The sequence below is a fragment of the Sus scrofa genome, chromosome 13 (genome assembly GCF_000003025.6).
Source record: "Sus scrofa isolate TJ Tabasco breed Duroc chromosome 13, Sscrofa11.1, whole genome shotgun sequence".
Taxonomy (NCBI): Eukaryota; Metazoa; Chordata; class Mammalia; order Artiodactyla; family Suidae; genus Sus; species Sus scrofa.
In genome coordinates, this window is record NC_010455.5 from 78,992,316 (window position 1) to 79,010,228 (window position 17,913).

The 17,913-nt window shown below is 38.6% G+C and overlaps 1 protein-coding gene across 1 annotated transcript in view; it reads left to right on the forward strand.

Annotated features, from left to right (window-relative positions):
• ARMC8 (armadillo repeat containing 8) overlaps positions 1-17,913 on the forward strand; it is a 103,017-nt gene that overhangs the window by 9,632 nt on the left and 75,472 nt on the right. Inside the window, 1 exon segment of the mRNA XM_021069500.1 lies at positions 10,935-11,011. Coding sequence (XP_020925159.1) covers positions 10,935-11,011 — 77 coding nt within the window.

The following is a 17,913-nucleotide window of genomic DNA, read 5'->3' on the forward strand; positions in this document are numbered from 1 at the left end:
GGCATTGCTTCTGAACTCACTTACGTGTGCTCTGCTATCTAGAGTCCTTGTCTTTTTTCCTCCCTTTTTTCACCTAGCAAAATAATGCTAAAGTTTCAGATTAATCATTCTAGCTGCTTAGATACCATTTCCTATTCCACCCCTAACTTTAGTACTTCAATTAATTGTATCTTCAACTTTCTTTTTATCTTGTGTCCACTTTTATGGTTACACTTATCCTCTGTTACAAGTGACAACTGTAGCTTTCTTACTTACCTGTTTCCTTTCTCTTCTGTGAATGCCTTGAGGTTAAGGGACTCTATCTTATTTATTACTAGCACCCAGTGTTAATACTTAGTAAATTAAAGACATTCACTTGTTCACTTTCCGCCTGAAATAGATATTAATTAATTAATTTTTTGAGGGATGCGCCCAAGGCATATGGAAGTTCCCAGGCTAGGGGCTGAGTCAGAGCTACAGCTGCCAGCCCACACCACAGCCACAGCCATGCCAGATCCAAGCTGGGTCTCTGACCTACACCACAGCTCACAACAATGCTGAATCCTTAACCCACTGAGCTAGGCCAGGGACCGAATCCACATCCTCATGGATACTAGGCGAATTTGTTTCCACTGCACCACAATGGGAATTCCCCTGAAATAGATTTTAAACTGAAGCTTTATTGAGTTCAGAATTCTATTTTTTGTGTTGCATTTCTTTCCTCTCCCTGAAACCAAGATTTTCCCTGACAATGCTGAATGATCAACATTAGGAAAAGTTTTATCTGAAGTTCCTAGAAGTTTGTGGAGTAATTGATGTATTAAATTTTGACTGGCAATTATTAGTTTAAACATTCATTTCTTAGGGGTCAGAATACCCCCTTGAGAATTGTAATTTTTTTTTCTCACTCGAGGCATGTGGAAGTTCCCAGGCCAGGGGTCAAACCCACGCCACAGCAGTGACCCAAGCTGCTGCAGTAACAACACTGGATCCTTAACCTGCTGTGCCATGAGGGAACTCCAAGAACTGTAATATTTCTGAAGAACACATGAGAGAAAATAGATAGGAAAATGCTTTTGTAAACTGTAATATACTAAACAAGTGTCAGGTATTGTAAAAATATTTGTATTCTGGGAGTTCCCATCGTGGCTCAGTGGTTAATGAATCTGACTAGGAACCATGAGGTTGCGGGTTCGATCCCTGGCCTTGCTCAGTGGATTAAGGATCCGGCGTTGCCATGAGCTGTGGTGTAGGCTGGTGGCTACAGCTCTGATTCGACCCCTAGCCTGGGAATCTCCATATGCTGTGGGAGCAGCCCAAGAAATGGCAAAAAGACAAAAAAAAAAAAAAATTGTATTCTGTCTACCTTTTCTTTTGGGGTTGGTCACATGGGAGAGAGAACACTATAAACTGAGTACTTTTTGAACTTTATATTGGTATTATTCTTAACTGTGATTTTTATACTCTGAGTCCCTTGGTAATACCTACAGTTATAAAGAAAGTAATAAAAACTGCAAATAATTACTTTATACTTTTTTTTTTTTTTTTTTTTTTTGGTCTTTTATGCCTTTTCTAGGGCCGCTCCCATGGTATATGGAGGTTCCCAGGCTGGGGGTCTAATTGGACCTGTAGCCGCCGGCCTGTGCCACAGCCACAGCAACACAGGATCTGAGCTGTATCTGCAACCTACACCACAGCTTTCGGTCATGCCTGATCCTCAACCCACCGAGCAAGGCCAGGGATCGAACCTGCAGCCTCATGGTTCCTAGTCGGATTCGTTAACCACTGTGCCACGACAGGAACTCCACGTTATACATTTGTAACAGTTTTTTAAAATCTCAAGTTGAAAGTTTAGATTTTTAAGTTCGCTCAAATGAGTAGTTATTGCTAAATACTTAGCTTGCTCTGAGAAAAAGCTGCTATCAGCTGAGGAAAGTTATCTAAATAGTTAGATTTTATAAATATAAATAAGAGGAGCATTAGTATACTCATTAAGGTAGTTACATTTTTTTATAGAAAAATAGAATTTTCCTGAAATTTATTGTATGGTTCATTTATAGTTTTTCCTGTGCATTACCCTATTTGATCCATACTACTGTAAGCTATGAGTTAACATCACCATTTTATACTTGAAGAAACAGTCTAAAATTTTACTTTTGCCTAAGTCACAAAGCTACTAGGTAGTAGAACTAGGATTAAGACCTGTCTTCAATGCCAAATCACTTGTTGTTTCTACTACTCGGTGTCTGAGTATGATGGAAACAAAGAACATAATTTTAATGAAATATGCATAGAGCACGATTTTAATGAAATACTTTGACATTTTCTATCTTTCTTTCTTTTTTTTTCTCTTTAGGGCTGCACCCACGGCATATGGAGGTTCCCAGGCTAGGGGTCAAATTAGAGCTGTAGCCGCAGGCCTATGCCACAGCCACAGCAACGCCAGATCCAAGCGGCATCTTTGACCTATGCTACAGTTCTTGGCAACATCAGATCCTTAACCCACTTAGCAAGGCCAGGGATCGAACCTATGTCCTCATGGATACTAGTTAGATTTGTTTCCACTGAGCCATGATGGCAACTCCTGGCATTTTCTTACTAACACTTAAACTCTCACTCTTCATTGTCTAGGAAACTCGTTTCACTTGAGGTTTCAAAACTTCTGAACACATGTACTTCTGATATTTGAATTAAATCCCATTTGTGGCAAGTCTGGGACTTAGTAATTTAGTATTCAAAACCTTTCCCAAAGAAATTTTTTCAGAAGTCAGGGTTTCAGTTCACCCCGCACATGGGTAGTTTATTCAGAAAGGCAATTAGAGACTGTTCTAGTTTGCCTTTTCATTATGTCTGACCAGTTTTCTGAGCTATTTCTAATTTTTTCCTCTTTTGTGCCACTGAAGAGGAAAAAAAGGTAGGGTGAGCCTATGGTCTAGCTTATCTCCAACTCTCCTCATTTATGTGTGTTATTCTATGACAAGTATTAATAGTGGCCTCTTTTCACTGTTAAAAATTATCTTGGTTTGGGTGATAAATTTGAAGGTCTATTTATTGTCAATTTATTGTTATGTAACAAATTACCCCCAAACTTAGCTGCTTAAAGTAATATTTATTATCTCGAAGTTTCTGTAGGTCAGGAATTCAGGTATGGCTTAGCTAGAGCCTTTGCTCTAGAGTTTCTTGTGAGTTTGCAGTCAGGGTGTCAGCAGGGGCCATATCTCACCTGAAGGCTCAGTCAAGGGAGAATCCATTTCCAAGCTCACTCATAAGGTTATTATTGGCAGGATTTAGTTGCATGTGGGTTGTTGGACTAAGGGCCTCAGTTCCTTGCTGGCTCTTGGCCAGGGACCCCCTCAGTTCCAGGTATTGTGGGCCTCTCTGTAGTGCAACTTACAACATGGCAGCTGGCATTTGACAGGGAGAGACAGACAGGTAGCCACAGACATGGACACACAGAAGGAGCTTTGCAGTGACATCCCGCCACCTCTGTTGCTTTCTGTTTGCTAGAATCAAGTCACCACAGCCAGTCTTCACTCTAGGGGAATCATCACCCAGGGCTTGAATACCAGAAGGTGGTGATCATTGGGGGCCATCTCAGAGGCTCGCTATCATAAATGGTAATCCTAATAAAAGAGGAATTGCTTCCACATAATAGTTGTCCACAGTGGAATGCAGCTCCTTCCCTGTTTCTGTTTTACTTCAGGAAGAAATTTGCTTCAAGCTTCTTTTTTAATGTTTAGTACCTGTCCATACATACATACATTCAACTCTACTTAGAGCTAACTCTTATTCACAAATTTGGTGTATACAAACTTGCCGCTTGAAGGGATCCATGTACATTTTCACATAATATATAATTTGGAGGGGCACTATTTAGCATAAAAATTTAACAGGTTTTTAATATATTCATTTGTGGTGGCTTCTGCAGCTTTGAATGGGTAAAATGAGTTCAGAGCCAGGTTTTGAAGGCTTTCTATGTCATTTGTTGGAAGGCTTGTGCCAAAAGGCAGAGGTTATAGCGTGACCTGGCTGGGGTCACTCTCATTCATGGGTGCAGACTGTACCATCAGCTCTAGCTGGCTGCTTCGCACATTCACTCTATTGGTTGGGAGGGTGGAGGATCACCATGTGTACAAAATCTTCTAGCTGCTGGAAGCTACAGAAAGTAATTTAAAGGGTATTGTTGTTTTGAAGTGAGAGTAAAGCCACATGTTGAAAGGACAGATCATCAGAAACTATTCTAACCTTTTGGCCTCTATGGGGAGGAGGGAGGAAGGAACCCCAGTGCTTCTCATATTCCTGGAGTAAATTAGTGCCTAGGTCAGATTGTCCCTCCCCAACATCCACAGTATTGTTGACAAGAATGAAAGAACCTCCCCTCCAATTCTCTTCAGCTGCCCCGCCCCACCCAGGTATGGCAGCCTCACTCCTTTTTCCCTTGAGGTCATCAGAATTGAGCCCTTTTATCGCTGTTTTCATTAACTACCACAAGAAGCCCAGGACTCTAGGGTCCTTCCTCATGCCCCATGTATTTGTTTACTTTTCTGTCCAGATCCCTTGCCTTTCTCCTGCTCCTTTTACTGGATTTCCCTTTTCCTCAGCCTCTTCTCTGAACATTCCCTTCATCTTTTTGTTATCTAGGCCTAGAGGTGGGGATAGAGACTTGCTTCTCATTGCTTTTTTCAGACCCCTTTCATCCCTTTTCTCCATAAACATTCCAGCTCCAAATTTCATCAGATGCTACCTTGTACTCATCTATAGACCTTCTGGGTCATTCCCTTTCATTTCTTTTAAGGTTTTTAGCTCCTAGCTCATGTCACTTTTTCTAGCACTATTTCTGTGATATTTACAGAAATATCACTGTCTATGTAGACAGTTTTTTTTTCCCCAAAGCTCTAGACTTCCCCAGTGATCATATCCTCTGTCCTGCCTTGAGGTATTTGTCCCCCATGGTTATATCCTAGACCTTGATCTTACCAATAACTAAAACACCTTCATAACTCAATTTTACACATCCTGGCCACTACCGTCTATCCTTCCAAACCACTCCTTCTACCACCCAAACATCTACGACTCTTCTTCAATCCCCTGTTACCTGCATTCTACTAATTCTACTACTTTTTCATTGGTTTTTCAGTAGGGCTGTTATTATAATCACAATCTTGCATATACCCTCAACTCAGCTGACCCCTTCCTCTGACTTTGTCATCTGCCTGGTGAAGTTCCAGCTCTTTGAACTCCCTTATTTATACCTCCTTTTCTTCATTTTAATGTAGCTGGAGAAGAACACAGCCATGCTGTAAGTTTAAATTCATAATCATGGACCTCAAGAGGGTTAATGCTGCCCATACAGTGTCCTATTTTCTTCTCTTCTTTCTTCACCCACCCCCATAACCACCCCCACCCTTTTAACTTTCAAAAAAATAGAAATAATCAGAATGTCCACAAGGTTTCACCACCATATCCATCTAAGTAACTGCTTCTGGCTTTTGTACATCCCATGCTCTACTTAGTAAATCCAATTCCCTCTCAATTATTCATGAACGTTGTTCCATAAGCCCCCCCCCCCCATGCAGCATGTTTTTCTTTTTTTTCTTTTTCCTTTTTCTTTTTCTTGCTTTTTAGAGCCTCACCCATGGCATAGGTAAATTCCCAGGCTAGGGGTCTTGTCAGACCCCAGCACAGCCACAGCAGTGTGGGATCTGAGCCATGTCTGCCACCTACACCATAGTTCGAGGCAATGCCTGATCCTTAACCACTGAGTGACGCCTGGGATTGAATCTTCATTCTCATGGATTCTAGTTGGGTTTGTTTCCACTGAGCCACAGAGGGAACACTTTTCCTTTTTTTAAATTAGAGTATAGTTGATTCACAGTGTTGTATCAATTTCTGCCACACAGCATAGTGACCTAGTCATACATATATATATATATATATATATATATATATATATTCTTATGTTTTTCTTTATTTAAAATTTTTTCTATCAATGAATAAGCATACTTTAATTTATTACATTAAAAAAAGGGAGTTCCTGTTGTAGCTCAGTGGTAACAAACCTGACTAGTATCCACGAGGATGTGGGTTCAATCCCTGGCCTTGCTCAGTGGATTAAAACATTGCCGTGAGTTGTGGTGCAGGTCACAGATGTGGCTGGATCCCGTGTTGCTGTGACTATGGCTTAGGCAGACAGCTGCAGCTCCGATTCAACCTTAGCCTGGGAACTTCCATAGGCAACATATGCGGCCCTAAAAAAAAAAAAAACCACAACAACAACAAAAAACCTCTTCTGACTTCACTTTTCCCTCTAGCTGCTACTCTTTCTTTACTCCCCTTTACATTGAAACTCCTTGAAAGAGTTGTTTATATTTACTTTCTCTAATTCCTCTTTTCCCATTCTCTCGTAAACCTCCCCCAAGCAGCTTGGCCCTCACCACTCTACCCATATTGCTGTTGTTAAGATCACTGATGACATCCATGTTCCTAAATCTAATAGGTCAGGGCTTAGTTATCACCTTTTACTACACATCAGTAGCGTTTGGTATATTTGATTACCCCCTCCTTGAAACATTCCTCTATTTGACATCTTAGATTTCTTCCCACCACACTTGCTGCTTTTTCAGGTGCTTTAGAGTTCAGTCTTCAGGCCTTGCCTTATCCATGGTTATTCCCTAAGTGAACTTATCCCATTTATAAGTTGGCAACTCCCTGATTTGTATCTCCTACCCACAGTTCTCTCCTAAACTCTGGAGTTATATATTCAGCTGCCAACTTGACATTTTTACCTCGATGGCTAATAAAATTCTCAATCCTAACATGTCCAAAACTGAACTATTGATCTTCTCACTTAAACCTTCATCTCCCTTAGTTGTCCTCATCTCATTAACTAGCAATGCAGTCTTTCTGGGGGCTCAGGCAAAAACCGTAAGTGTTATCCTTGGCTTCTCCTTGAACACCCCGTATCCATTCTGACAGCATACCCAGATTGATAGTTATTTCAGCTTTAACATTTATCTGGAATTGGAGTGAATTTTTCTGCCTCTAAAACTCTTGCCCTAGTCCATGTTTCCATCATCTCCCTGAAACAACAGTGTTTCTGATTATTGAAATAGCCTCTTATCTAGTTTCCCTGTTGTGTCTCCTAGTCCCCTCCACAAACTTAGCTGTTTCTAAAAGTGCAACCAGAGCAGTCCTTTTTTTTTTTTTTTTTTTTAATGGCTGCACCAGGGATCAAACTCATGCCACAATAGTGACAATGCCAAATCCTTAACCCGACAGGCCACCTGGGAACTCCCAGAGCAGTCCTTTTAAAACAATCAGTTCATGTCTCTATTTTCCCAAAACTCTCTAATGGTTTCCCAACTCATACCGTAAAAGTAAAAATCCTTACAATGACCAACAAGGCTCTATATCAGTGTGATCCAGTGGAAAAATAACATCAGCTATGTGTGTAAAACAAAATTTTTTACAACTATGCTGTAAAAGTAAAAACAGATGAAATAAATTTTAATGTATCTGATTTAAACCATTATGTCAAAATATTATTTCAGCAGGTATCAATGTAAGGAATTAATGAAACTTTTCTTTTTTCGTATAAAGTCTTCAAAATCTGGTGTGTATTTTACAGTTTTGATGCCAAATTTTGATTGGTATGTAGGTTTCATAAAATTTACAGTTGAAAGTAGATTTATATATCCAAGTAATTCTAAACATTCTTAAAATCTTCTAATAACTGAATTCAGTATTGGTTTTAAAGTTTAATTAATTAAAATTTAAAATTCAAAATTCAGTTTCTAGGCACATTTCAAATGCCCAGTTAGCCATATGAGGCTAGTGGCTATCATCTTGGACAACACAGCCCTTTACCATCTGGCCTCTCTTCTCTGACCTCATCTCCTACTGTCTTCTCCTTTGTTCATTCTGCTCCAGCTGTAGCGGCCTCCTGTTCTTTGATTCGAGCAGACACTTTGATTTCAGAGCCTTTGCATTTGTTCAATTTGCTTAAAAAGTTTTGCTCCCAGACAGCTGCATGACTTACTCTTTGCCCTTTTTCAGGTCTTTGCGCAAGTGTCACCCCCTTAGAGAAATTTTCCCTCACTAACCTACTTAATATCTGTACCAGTTGTCTTCTCTTTCAAAATCTTTAATGTCCAAGCTGCCTTTTGAAAGACAAGAGAAGAGGGCTGAAAGGGGAGAGATGGCTTGATCTACAAAGGAAAGCTGTGAAATACAATTGTTCCATACAAACAACTACATGAATATGTGATGCAAAGTGTAGAATAAAATCAGATTGAACAAGTAACTATCTCTCAGCTTGCTACTACCTAGGCAGCTCAGATGATCTTTTTTTTTTGTACACATGACTGACCCCTGTATAGATGTAAGCTTTTAAGTGCACCATTCTGCCTTATCTTCTTGTATTTTCTTGGGCACCTAGCATAGAACTTTGACCAAAAGGCAATTGGTCTCCAATTATTGGCTACCTGTTGGTTAGCCTTTTGTGTTTTATATTTTATGGTTGCCTTTCTACCTTCTTTCCCTTTTTTTTCAATGCCAGTAACTGGTATACTTGCTGATAGTATTCGTGTGTTGGCTTCGCATGCCCCACAGCTGTGGCTGTGACACTGATTCTTTCCTTGTTTATTCTTGTGCACTCTTATCCATTTTCCAAAACCAACACATCTAAGAAGTCTTCACTGAATCTCCCTGTTTATTAACTCCCACCTCAGTGCTACTTTTATGTGTGTATACTTCTGTTTTGCATTCTAGTAGGGAATATAAACATGTAAACACAATTGCAGTAGAATATGGATTTTTGAGGGGAGGGACTGTGCCTTACTTTTTTTTATGGCCATACCTGTGGCATATGGAAGTTCCCAGGCTAGGGGCGGAATCAGAGCTGCAGCTGTAGGCCTGTGCCACAGCCACAGCAATACCAGATCTGAGCCACATCTGTAGCCTGTGCTGCAGCTTGTGGCAATGCCGGATCCTTAACTCGCTGAGCAAGGCCAGGGATTGAACCTGCATCCTCACAGAGGCTATGTTGGGTTCTTAACCAACTAAGCCACAATGGGAACTCCCTTTTTTTGGTGTTTAATGCTTTCCTGAGTTCCCTGAATATAGCAGGTATATATAGTGCTTGTTAAATTGAATGAACCAGGCACAGAGCAGTAGAGTTGGTATTAATGAACAGAATTTATGTGTAAAATACAGGTTTTAAACGCAAGTACCTATTTTATTTTATTTATATTTCTGGTCATGCCCATGGCATGCAGAAGTTCCCAGGCCAAAACCCAAGCCACAGCAGTGATGATGCCAAGTCTTTCACTACTAGGCCATCAGGGAACTCAAGAACCTTTTAAAAACCACATTGAGAGGCAAGAGATAACTGAGCTGTGAGAGAGAGTGTGAAGAGGAACAGTAAAATCAAAGATCAGTCCTTACATTGGAGGGAGTCTAAGAGCCTGGAGTTCTCAGAAGAACTTACTGTGTTGGAAAGCCAGGAAAACACATGTACTCAAAGGAAGTGAAATGACATATCTTTGTATTATAGGAATACTCTTTTCAGTTTTGCCTTGGATTTTGCTTTTGAGTATATTATTTCTTGACATACTTGTAAGGTTGTTTGCATCCCTACTTAATATTTGGCAATCTGACATCTCATTTATTGACCAAGGGATTGAGACAGATAATCGAGTCCTTCTGATCCTGTGATTCTGTTATTTTGAGGAAAGGGGATCCTGTTAGTAAGTTCTTAATGGTACCCTGTTAGACACAAGAATTTTCCTCAGTTTGGCTTGCTAACTGCCAGTTTGCTCCTTATAAACGGAGTATGTATTAAAAGTGGGTATTTGAGTTGCCTATAAGAATATTTTGGTTGCAAGCTCATAATATGAAAATACACTTTGGATTGTCAGGAAATTAGAGTTTATGGAATTTTTCTCCAGAGTTATTTTTGGAGACTCAGAATTTTAAGCTGGCACCACATCTTGGCAGTTAACTTTTTTCTAATTAGGGGTTCTGGGTAAACTGGAAAAGTATTTCTTCTCTGTAATTTATTGCTGATGGGTGGTAGTACATGCACACATTCCAGCAGATATCGGAAAGAAACAGCAAGGGACAAAAATTCTTCTTCTCTGGTTTTTACACATTTGTTCTTTGTTTTAAATAATGTCAAGTATTAAAAATTAAAAGTAAAAAATAAGTATACCTCCACAAATAAGTTTTATAAGAAATACCAAAATAGAGCAGACCCCACAATACAAATAAAAGGAGGTAAGTGTCTCCCTTATTCTTCATACTCTAACGCTACCCCTTCTGCCCAGCTTTAGCCACTTGAGACTGGGTAATTCTGTTGGGCCTGATAACTCACCCTAATTCTTAATTGTTTTTTTCCGTCACAGAAAGTGTGACAATTCCTTTATATTAGTTTTTATTTTTTACCTATGTCTGCTTCCTAGCAGCGTAGCTCCTCTGCGTCACTCTGAAGGTCTTGCTCTTGCAGCTAGACTACCCTACACAGACTATTCATGAAACCATTATCCTTTTTCCCTTGCTGAGAACCAGATGTTCCCTCCTTTTAGTGGGTGTAAACAGAAGCAACATGCCTATCTTTTTTTCACATGTAGGTGACATCCAGCAGTTACTTTAAGACATTTAGCTTGCTTCTTAACATTCACGCCCATTTCTTCTCTTGGCAAAGTGTGCAGAGTATCCCCACAAAGGTCGCACTGTCCAGTTATGTTTTTTGTGAGAACTGGATATCTTCTTCCCCATCTAAGTATTTATCTTGTCACAAGATTTTCTTAGAATAATGTAATATAATAAGTATTTTATAGACATTCTAATGCTCCTACGTTAAGTTAGATTATATAGCTATTTGGTGTTGCGGGTGATACTGTGAATTTGTGATTTGCATGGCTTCAGATGTCATAATTTTTCCCCCCACTTTCTAGGAAGTAACAGCTAGCAGTCGCCACTATGTTGACAGGCTATTTGACCCTGATCCCCAGAAAGTTCTACAAGGTGTCATGTAAGTAGTATGTATTTAAGAGTCTATCAAAAAGTCTTATTTGTTTCATGTTTGAATCTGTCAAATATTATAATTCTGAAAATGCAGGGTTTTAATTTTTTATTCCCTTTTGGAAAGACCTCTTGACATTCATGGCTTTAATATGGTGCTATAAAGACTTGCCTGTTGGTTAGTTGTTAACTGACATGGTTAACTTCATTTTTTTGTAGAATACCTGTTTTATGTTTAAATTTTTTTTTACTTAAGAGAATTCTTCTGTGACATTAATAACCAGAAAAATTAGAAAGGGGTGGGAGAATAGGTCGTTAGGTTTGGGGGATGTTGTTTTTGGTTAACTGATTGATTGTCTATAAGGTTTGAATCTTCTAGTGATGTTTTAAATGTCAGTCAGAATTTAGAAAGCAGTCCACTAAAAAATTTAAGTAAACTCTTGATAACATAGATGCCCTTGTTTTCTCTACAATTGCCTTATATTTAATGAGAGGAAACATTTTAAAGCAACATGCATGAGGTGATTATATTTTTAAAAAATTAGGACAGGTGTTCCCGTGGTGGCGCAGTGGTTAACAAACCTGACTAGGAACCATGAGGTTGCGGGTTCGATCCCTGGCCTCGCTCAGTGGGTTAATGATCCGGCATTGCCGTGAGCTGTGGTGTAGGTCGCACATGTGGCTCTGATCTGGTGTTGCTGTGGCTCTGGTGTAGGCCGGCGGCTACAGCTCTGATTGGTCCCCTAGCCTGGGAACCTCCACATGCCACAGGAGTGGCCCTAGGAAAAGCAAAAAAAAATTAGGTAGGACAAATGTAATAAGATTGCAAATGATCGAAAGATGAAATCTCTTTCATAAGAGCAGATCATCATGTTCTTATCACATTGCTTCTAAGAAAGAAGGTCTAGCCTAAGACAACTCTTGGCATTCGGAAACATGGAGCACCCCAGGGCTGAACTGTGTCCTGGGGAAGGAGGACACACAAAAGGTCAGGATGAGATGCATTTTGGATAGCAGTGAGGGCATAAATGAGTCCCTTTCTTTTTCTTATCCTGCTAGTGTTGTCAGCAAGGTAGCATTTTCAGTTTTACTCTCACCCAACCAAGGCAAAGCTAGGGTGTTTTGTCCATGGACGTTTCTACTGACTAATTCTTCCTCCTCCTTCAAAAGAAAAAAAAAAGCCTCTGTAGCAGGGATGTCTTGGGGTATTTGTGAAGGCAAGATAAGCAAGAAAGGCTGCTTGACTCTTCAAATTTAGCTAAAAGTGAAGGTAAGGAGGTGGAGGGAGACCCACCTGGGATACTTGACACCTTCTCTTTACATCTTCTCCTTTTACAGAAACAGGAGATGATATTTCTTGCTTTCTCATTATGTTAATTAGCCTTTGTCTCTTTAACTGGGAGACTTTATAATGGTTTAATCAGTCCCCTTTAAGTTTGCTTTGATTAATACCAGGAAAAGTGATATTAAATCCATCTGTTAAATAAATCAGTTTGGGTTGTACTTACACAAATTAATTGAAGGGATAGATTTAATTTGACATTCTTAGGTAGGCACCCCCCCCCCACACACACAAAGCCAGACAGCTTTGTATATTGATAATCCTAGATACCACTTACGATTTCTCAATAAATAGTTTAAAGTGTCAGACTCATTGATTATTCATTAAGTGATAGATGATGATGTGGTTGTTATTTTTGTTATTCCTGCTGCTATGATTAGGAGAAAAGCTAAAGGTTTTTTTTTTTTTTGGTCTTTTTAGGACCGCACCTGCAGCATATTGAAGTTCCCAGGCGAGGGGTTGAATCTGATGGAGTTGCAGCTGCTGGCCTACACCACAGCTTGCAGCAATGCTGGATCCTTAACCCACTGAGTGAGGCCAGGGACTGAACCCACATCCCCATGGATACTAGTCAGATTCTTAACCTGCTGAGCCATATCAGGAGCTCCTTAAATTTCTCTATCAAGGATTCTGTGTGAAAGATTTGTATCTTGAGTCGTTTCTGATATGAGTAACTAATTCAAGTGTTGTTACATTTAGAAATGTCACATTTACCAAAGAACACTGTAGCTTCTTGAAAAATGATAAAATATTAAATAAGTCATAAAAAACACTAGGAAGAGTGTATTATTACAGACCAGATAAGGTATAGTTTGACAGTCTTAGTGCCTCTTAAAGAAATTATCAAATCTCAAGACACTTAGCTATCAGCTAAGAAGATAAGAAAAGTGTGTGGCGGGATAGTGGAGTGGAAAGAGTATAGGCTTTCAAGTTGGGCAACGGTAGGTTGAATTCCTGGTTATGATAGTTCCTGATAGAGTCCTTTCCTAGTAGAGTGCTTGGGCAAGTTATTTAATTTCCTGGAGCCTCAACTTTATCATCTGTAAAGGGAGAGTAATATTACCCATTTTGCTAAGTTGTTAAGAATTAAGAATTAAGTTAGAAATACAAAATTCAGTGCCTGGTATGTTGTGGATATCCACAAATTGGCCCTTAAATGGTTAGCTGTTAATGGCCCTAATTTAAAACAACTTCAGATGATTCTTTTCATAGAGAGAAAAACTCAAAAAATATCCAAGAGATAAAACAATTCAAACTGGAGGAGAGGAGCTGGAATTCTTGATTCAGCCAGAGAATGCAAGTGCTAACATTTCATAAATGTGATTGCTACTTATAATTTTAAAATCTATAGTTTGAAAAAGATCACTCAAAATCTTTTCCCTTTATGGTCTTCTGGAGGTGTTTGTAGTGTGATTTGATAAAGCTTTCTTTACCCTAGAGAAAAGTAATTATTCTTTCTGACTTAATTCTTTCCTCAACTTTGTTGCTATCTGAAAATTAATTCTGTGTAGTCAAGGGGATGAAAAGTGAATTATATTTTTAACACTTTATTCTAAGTAGCTTGTCTAATACAAGAATAACACAATATTGCTAGAGGAAAAAGGGAACCAAAATGATGTTTAGGAGAAGAGAAAAGACCACTTTTTTCCTTTTAATACACATTACTCAGCCACTGTGAGTCAGTCATACAGAGACCATAACTAGATCAAAATAGGCAGGTAGAAGGGAGATAGTCACAGAGTGTAAATATCCAAAGGTAGCCTTCTAATTTTAGGGAAGGAAGAGATAGAGGCTGAAGTAATCAGCTTTGAATCCAAAATATACATTTAGAAAGATAAAATATTTCATGACTAGCCCTAGCTTCAAGACAACCAGAGTTCTATCACTTTTCTAGCAATATTGTCTGATTTTTCTTGGTAAAATGTGTGAACATGTAAACATACTAGCAGGAAAAACAAAATCACAGAAATTAAAAGATGAATAGTGACTTTTCATTGTGGACTGTAACTAATCTACTCAGCTATGTTAGAGCCACGGCCCTATCCATAAATAAAGGGAACTTCTCTGTAGATAACCCATGTTTAAAGGACCACTTTACCTAGCTAGTGTATGCCTTTGTTGAAAAATACTATTAAACACAAGAACTGCTTAATTTTATTATTTTTATTTTTATTTATTTTGGGGTGTACTGTGGTGTGCCCATGGCATGTAGAAGTTCCTGGGCCGGGGATCAAACCCATGTCATGGCAGTGACCTGAGCCGCTGCAGTGACAATGCTGGATCCTTAACCCATTGCGCCACAAGAGAACTCCCTAATTATGGTGCCCCTTCTACACATGCTGAGGCCCTAGCAGTTAGCTTGAGACATCCTGGAACGTGGTTCTCCATAGGTGGTGGACTTCCTAAACACCTGATGTTTAATGCCTGATGTTTATTCTTATTTATTTATTTGGCCACACCTGCAGCATGTGGAAGTTCCTGGACCAGGGATGGAACCCATGCCGAAGCAGCTACCTGAGCCACTGCAGTGGCAATGCTGGATCCTTAACCCACTGCACCACAAGAGAACTCTGAGAACTGCTTAATTTTAATTCTTGCAGAATGGGAACTTCTTTTTTTTTTTAATAGTACAGTATTTAGCATAAGTTTGAATGGTTGTATTGTATTAAAGGTTTGGAAACAGAACCCAGTCCTGAAAAGCAAGGTTTCAAATGCATAATTGAGTTGTTATGGAGTAAGAATGGAGTGAGATATTAACAGGGAGAATAAGGAGATTAGTTGTGTAGATTAGTAACTTCAACAGAGAGTATTAGATAAATTATATCATATACCAAATTTTGAGCTTTCTCTAGTGTGGAGATCTGCATATGACTTGAAAAAAACAATCACAGGATATTTTTGGTTTGGGTAATCTCATAGTTGAAGAAGAATATTAACAAGCTTTTGTAGCCCTTGCGTCAAAGCTGCTTAAACATTGTTCTTTTTTAGCATGTCTAAGTTAGAGCACCTGAATTTGGTTTTTACTTTGGTGATTATCCATGGAAAAAAATCAGTGGATATCCTTGTGTGGCCTTATGTTGATACTCTCTATGTTGAAAGGCAAAAGATGGTATAAGTGAATGTGGCTGGCTTTGTAGATTCAAACTTGAATCAGACTAGAAAACTAGATTGGATCTCTCTGGTAAACTCTGGAAGGCAATTGTGGATACTGTAGAACTGTGTGGTTTTCACCAAGTATCTTTGTTTCTTTTTTCTTTTTAGGACCACACCCACGGCATATGGAAGTTCCCAGGCTAGGGGTCGAATCAAAGCTGTAATCGCATAAGGAATTTCCCAGGCTATGGGTCGAATCAAAGCTGTAATCGCTGGCCTACGCCACAGATCAGGGCAACCTGGGATCCTTAACCCATTGAGTGAGGCCAGGGATCAGACCCACATCCTCATGGATAGTAGTTAGTTTTGTTACCACTGAGCCACAATGGGAACTCCAAGTATCCATTTTTAAAAAGTCTCTTCTGAAGTATTTTAATGTACAAGTGAAATAAATTCATTTTGGTGGTAATCTTGGTGCTTGATTTTCTGATTCCAGGAAATTATGTACCTCTAGTTTCAGTAGAATATGGACACTTTACATTTTCTTGCATCAGCTAAAGATATGAGCTCCCATTAAATGAAGCCTTTGGCTTTGACAATTTTAAATTAAAGGATAAGTTTTAGGATAATTTAAAAGAAATACCCTGTTAGTTACTTTTAAAAGTATTACAGGTAAACATAAATGAAGTGACCTTAATATCAGATGAAATGGAGTGATAATGAGTCTTTGTTTAAAACTGTATTCTGAGACAGTTCAGTCTGGTTACAAGAGTAGCAAGACTCCCCAGAAACTATAAATATGAAACTATCTTTTCACATTTATAAGCTACTTAACTGTATGTGCCCATATTTATAATATTCTAACACATTTCTTGATGTTCTTTGGAGTGATTACTAAAATATTTATTAAAGTACTACAAAAATATTTTGGCATTTATTAGTGTAGTTATTAGATTGCATGTTTAATTTTTGGAGAATGTAAAGTGATTTGTAATCATACATTGATAAAATAGTTAAGTATAACAATTCCTAATTTCTGAACTAGTGTTGATACAAATCAGAACTACATTCCAGAAATCTGCACCACAGCATATCAATTCTCAGTTCTGTTCAGTTTATACATATAGTAGCTGCACAATAAGTCCCTAGGTTGACTTGAAATTCACTATAATTTCATAGTACCTCCTAAATCAAAGCCTTCTTTTCTTTTCTTTTTTTTTTTTTTTTTTGGTCTTTGTGCTATTTTTTTTTGGGCCGCTCCTGAGGCATATGGAGGTTCCCAGGCTAGGGGTCCAGTTGGAGCTGTAGCTGCTGGCCTACGCCAGAGCCACAGCAACGCGGGATCCGAGCCGTGTCTGCAACCTACACCACAGCTCATGGCAACGCCGGATCGTTAACCCACTGAGCAAGGGCAGGGATCGAACCCGCAACCTCATGGTTCCTAGTCAGATTCGTTAACCACTGCGCCACAACAGGAACTCCTAAAGCCTTATTTTCAAAATAACTTTGGTTTGCATTAGAGATCATTATCATCTAATTATTTTAAAATTAGTAGTTCAAAGAAAATAAATAAAATCAGCAGTTCATATATGATAATGGTGACTTTGGAATATGAATAATCTTATTCCTTAGCCATGCTGGATATTAGAAAACTTACTGTACTTGGGTGTTCGGATGTTACATTCTCCAAAAAGAACATCATAATTATTATTACAGGGAGAAGGCAGTGAGTATGTTTGTATTTTTCCAAGTTCAAATAACTTTGTAAGTTGATTATCCTGTTACCTTATTGTAGCTACCCACAAATATGTATTTTCTTCTATATCTTAAGAAAAGTGAGTTTTTCTAAGTAGATTAAACTTTATACTCTGATTATAGTTTTTAGTATACACTGTACTTTTTTGGCTACTTCACACTGATTAGACCAAGAATGACTGTATAGTATTCCAAATAAGAGCTGCTTCAGGTAAGTGAAAAGTCGTGCTGGTTCAAAATGAAAATGACGCAGTTGATCTTAGCTTCTGGCTGCAGCCTTAAATGATTCTTATAATTTTCTATTTTTAGGTGATAATTAGGTTTTCAGTGAAGATTTATTGCTATTTTTAACTGAATCATTTTGCTGTACACCTAAAATTAATACATTTTAAATCAGCATACCCCAATATAAAATACAAATTTAAAACATTTTAGAAATTATTGCTATTTTGATGATTTAGGAATAAATATGATCATACCTGAATGACTTAAGACTTTGTTTCTCCACCAGGTCTAGATTCCAATTTTTTTAACTTTTCCTACTATTTTAATGGCAAAGTGTGATGTTTACTTTCTTTCTTGGTTTTTGATCACAAGTCGTAATACTCTGATACAGACATATGCTCTAGTGGGCACTGTACATGTTGTTTTCATATTCAGGACCTTTTTCTCTACCACACTAAAAATTAATCTCTTTCAGAGCAACAAGAGGAAGTAGAAAG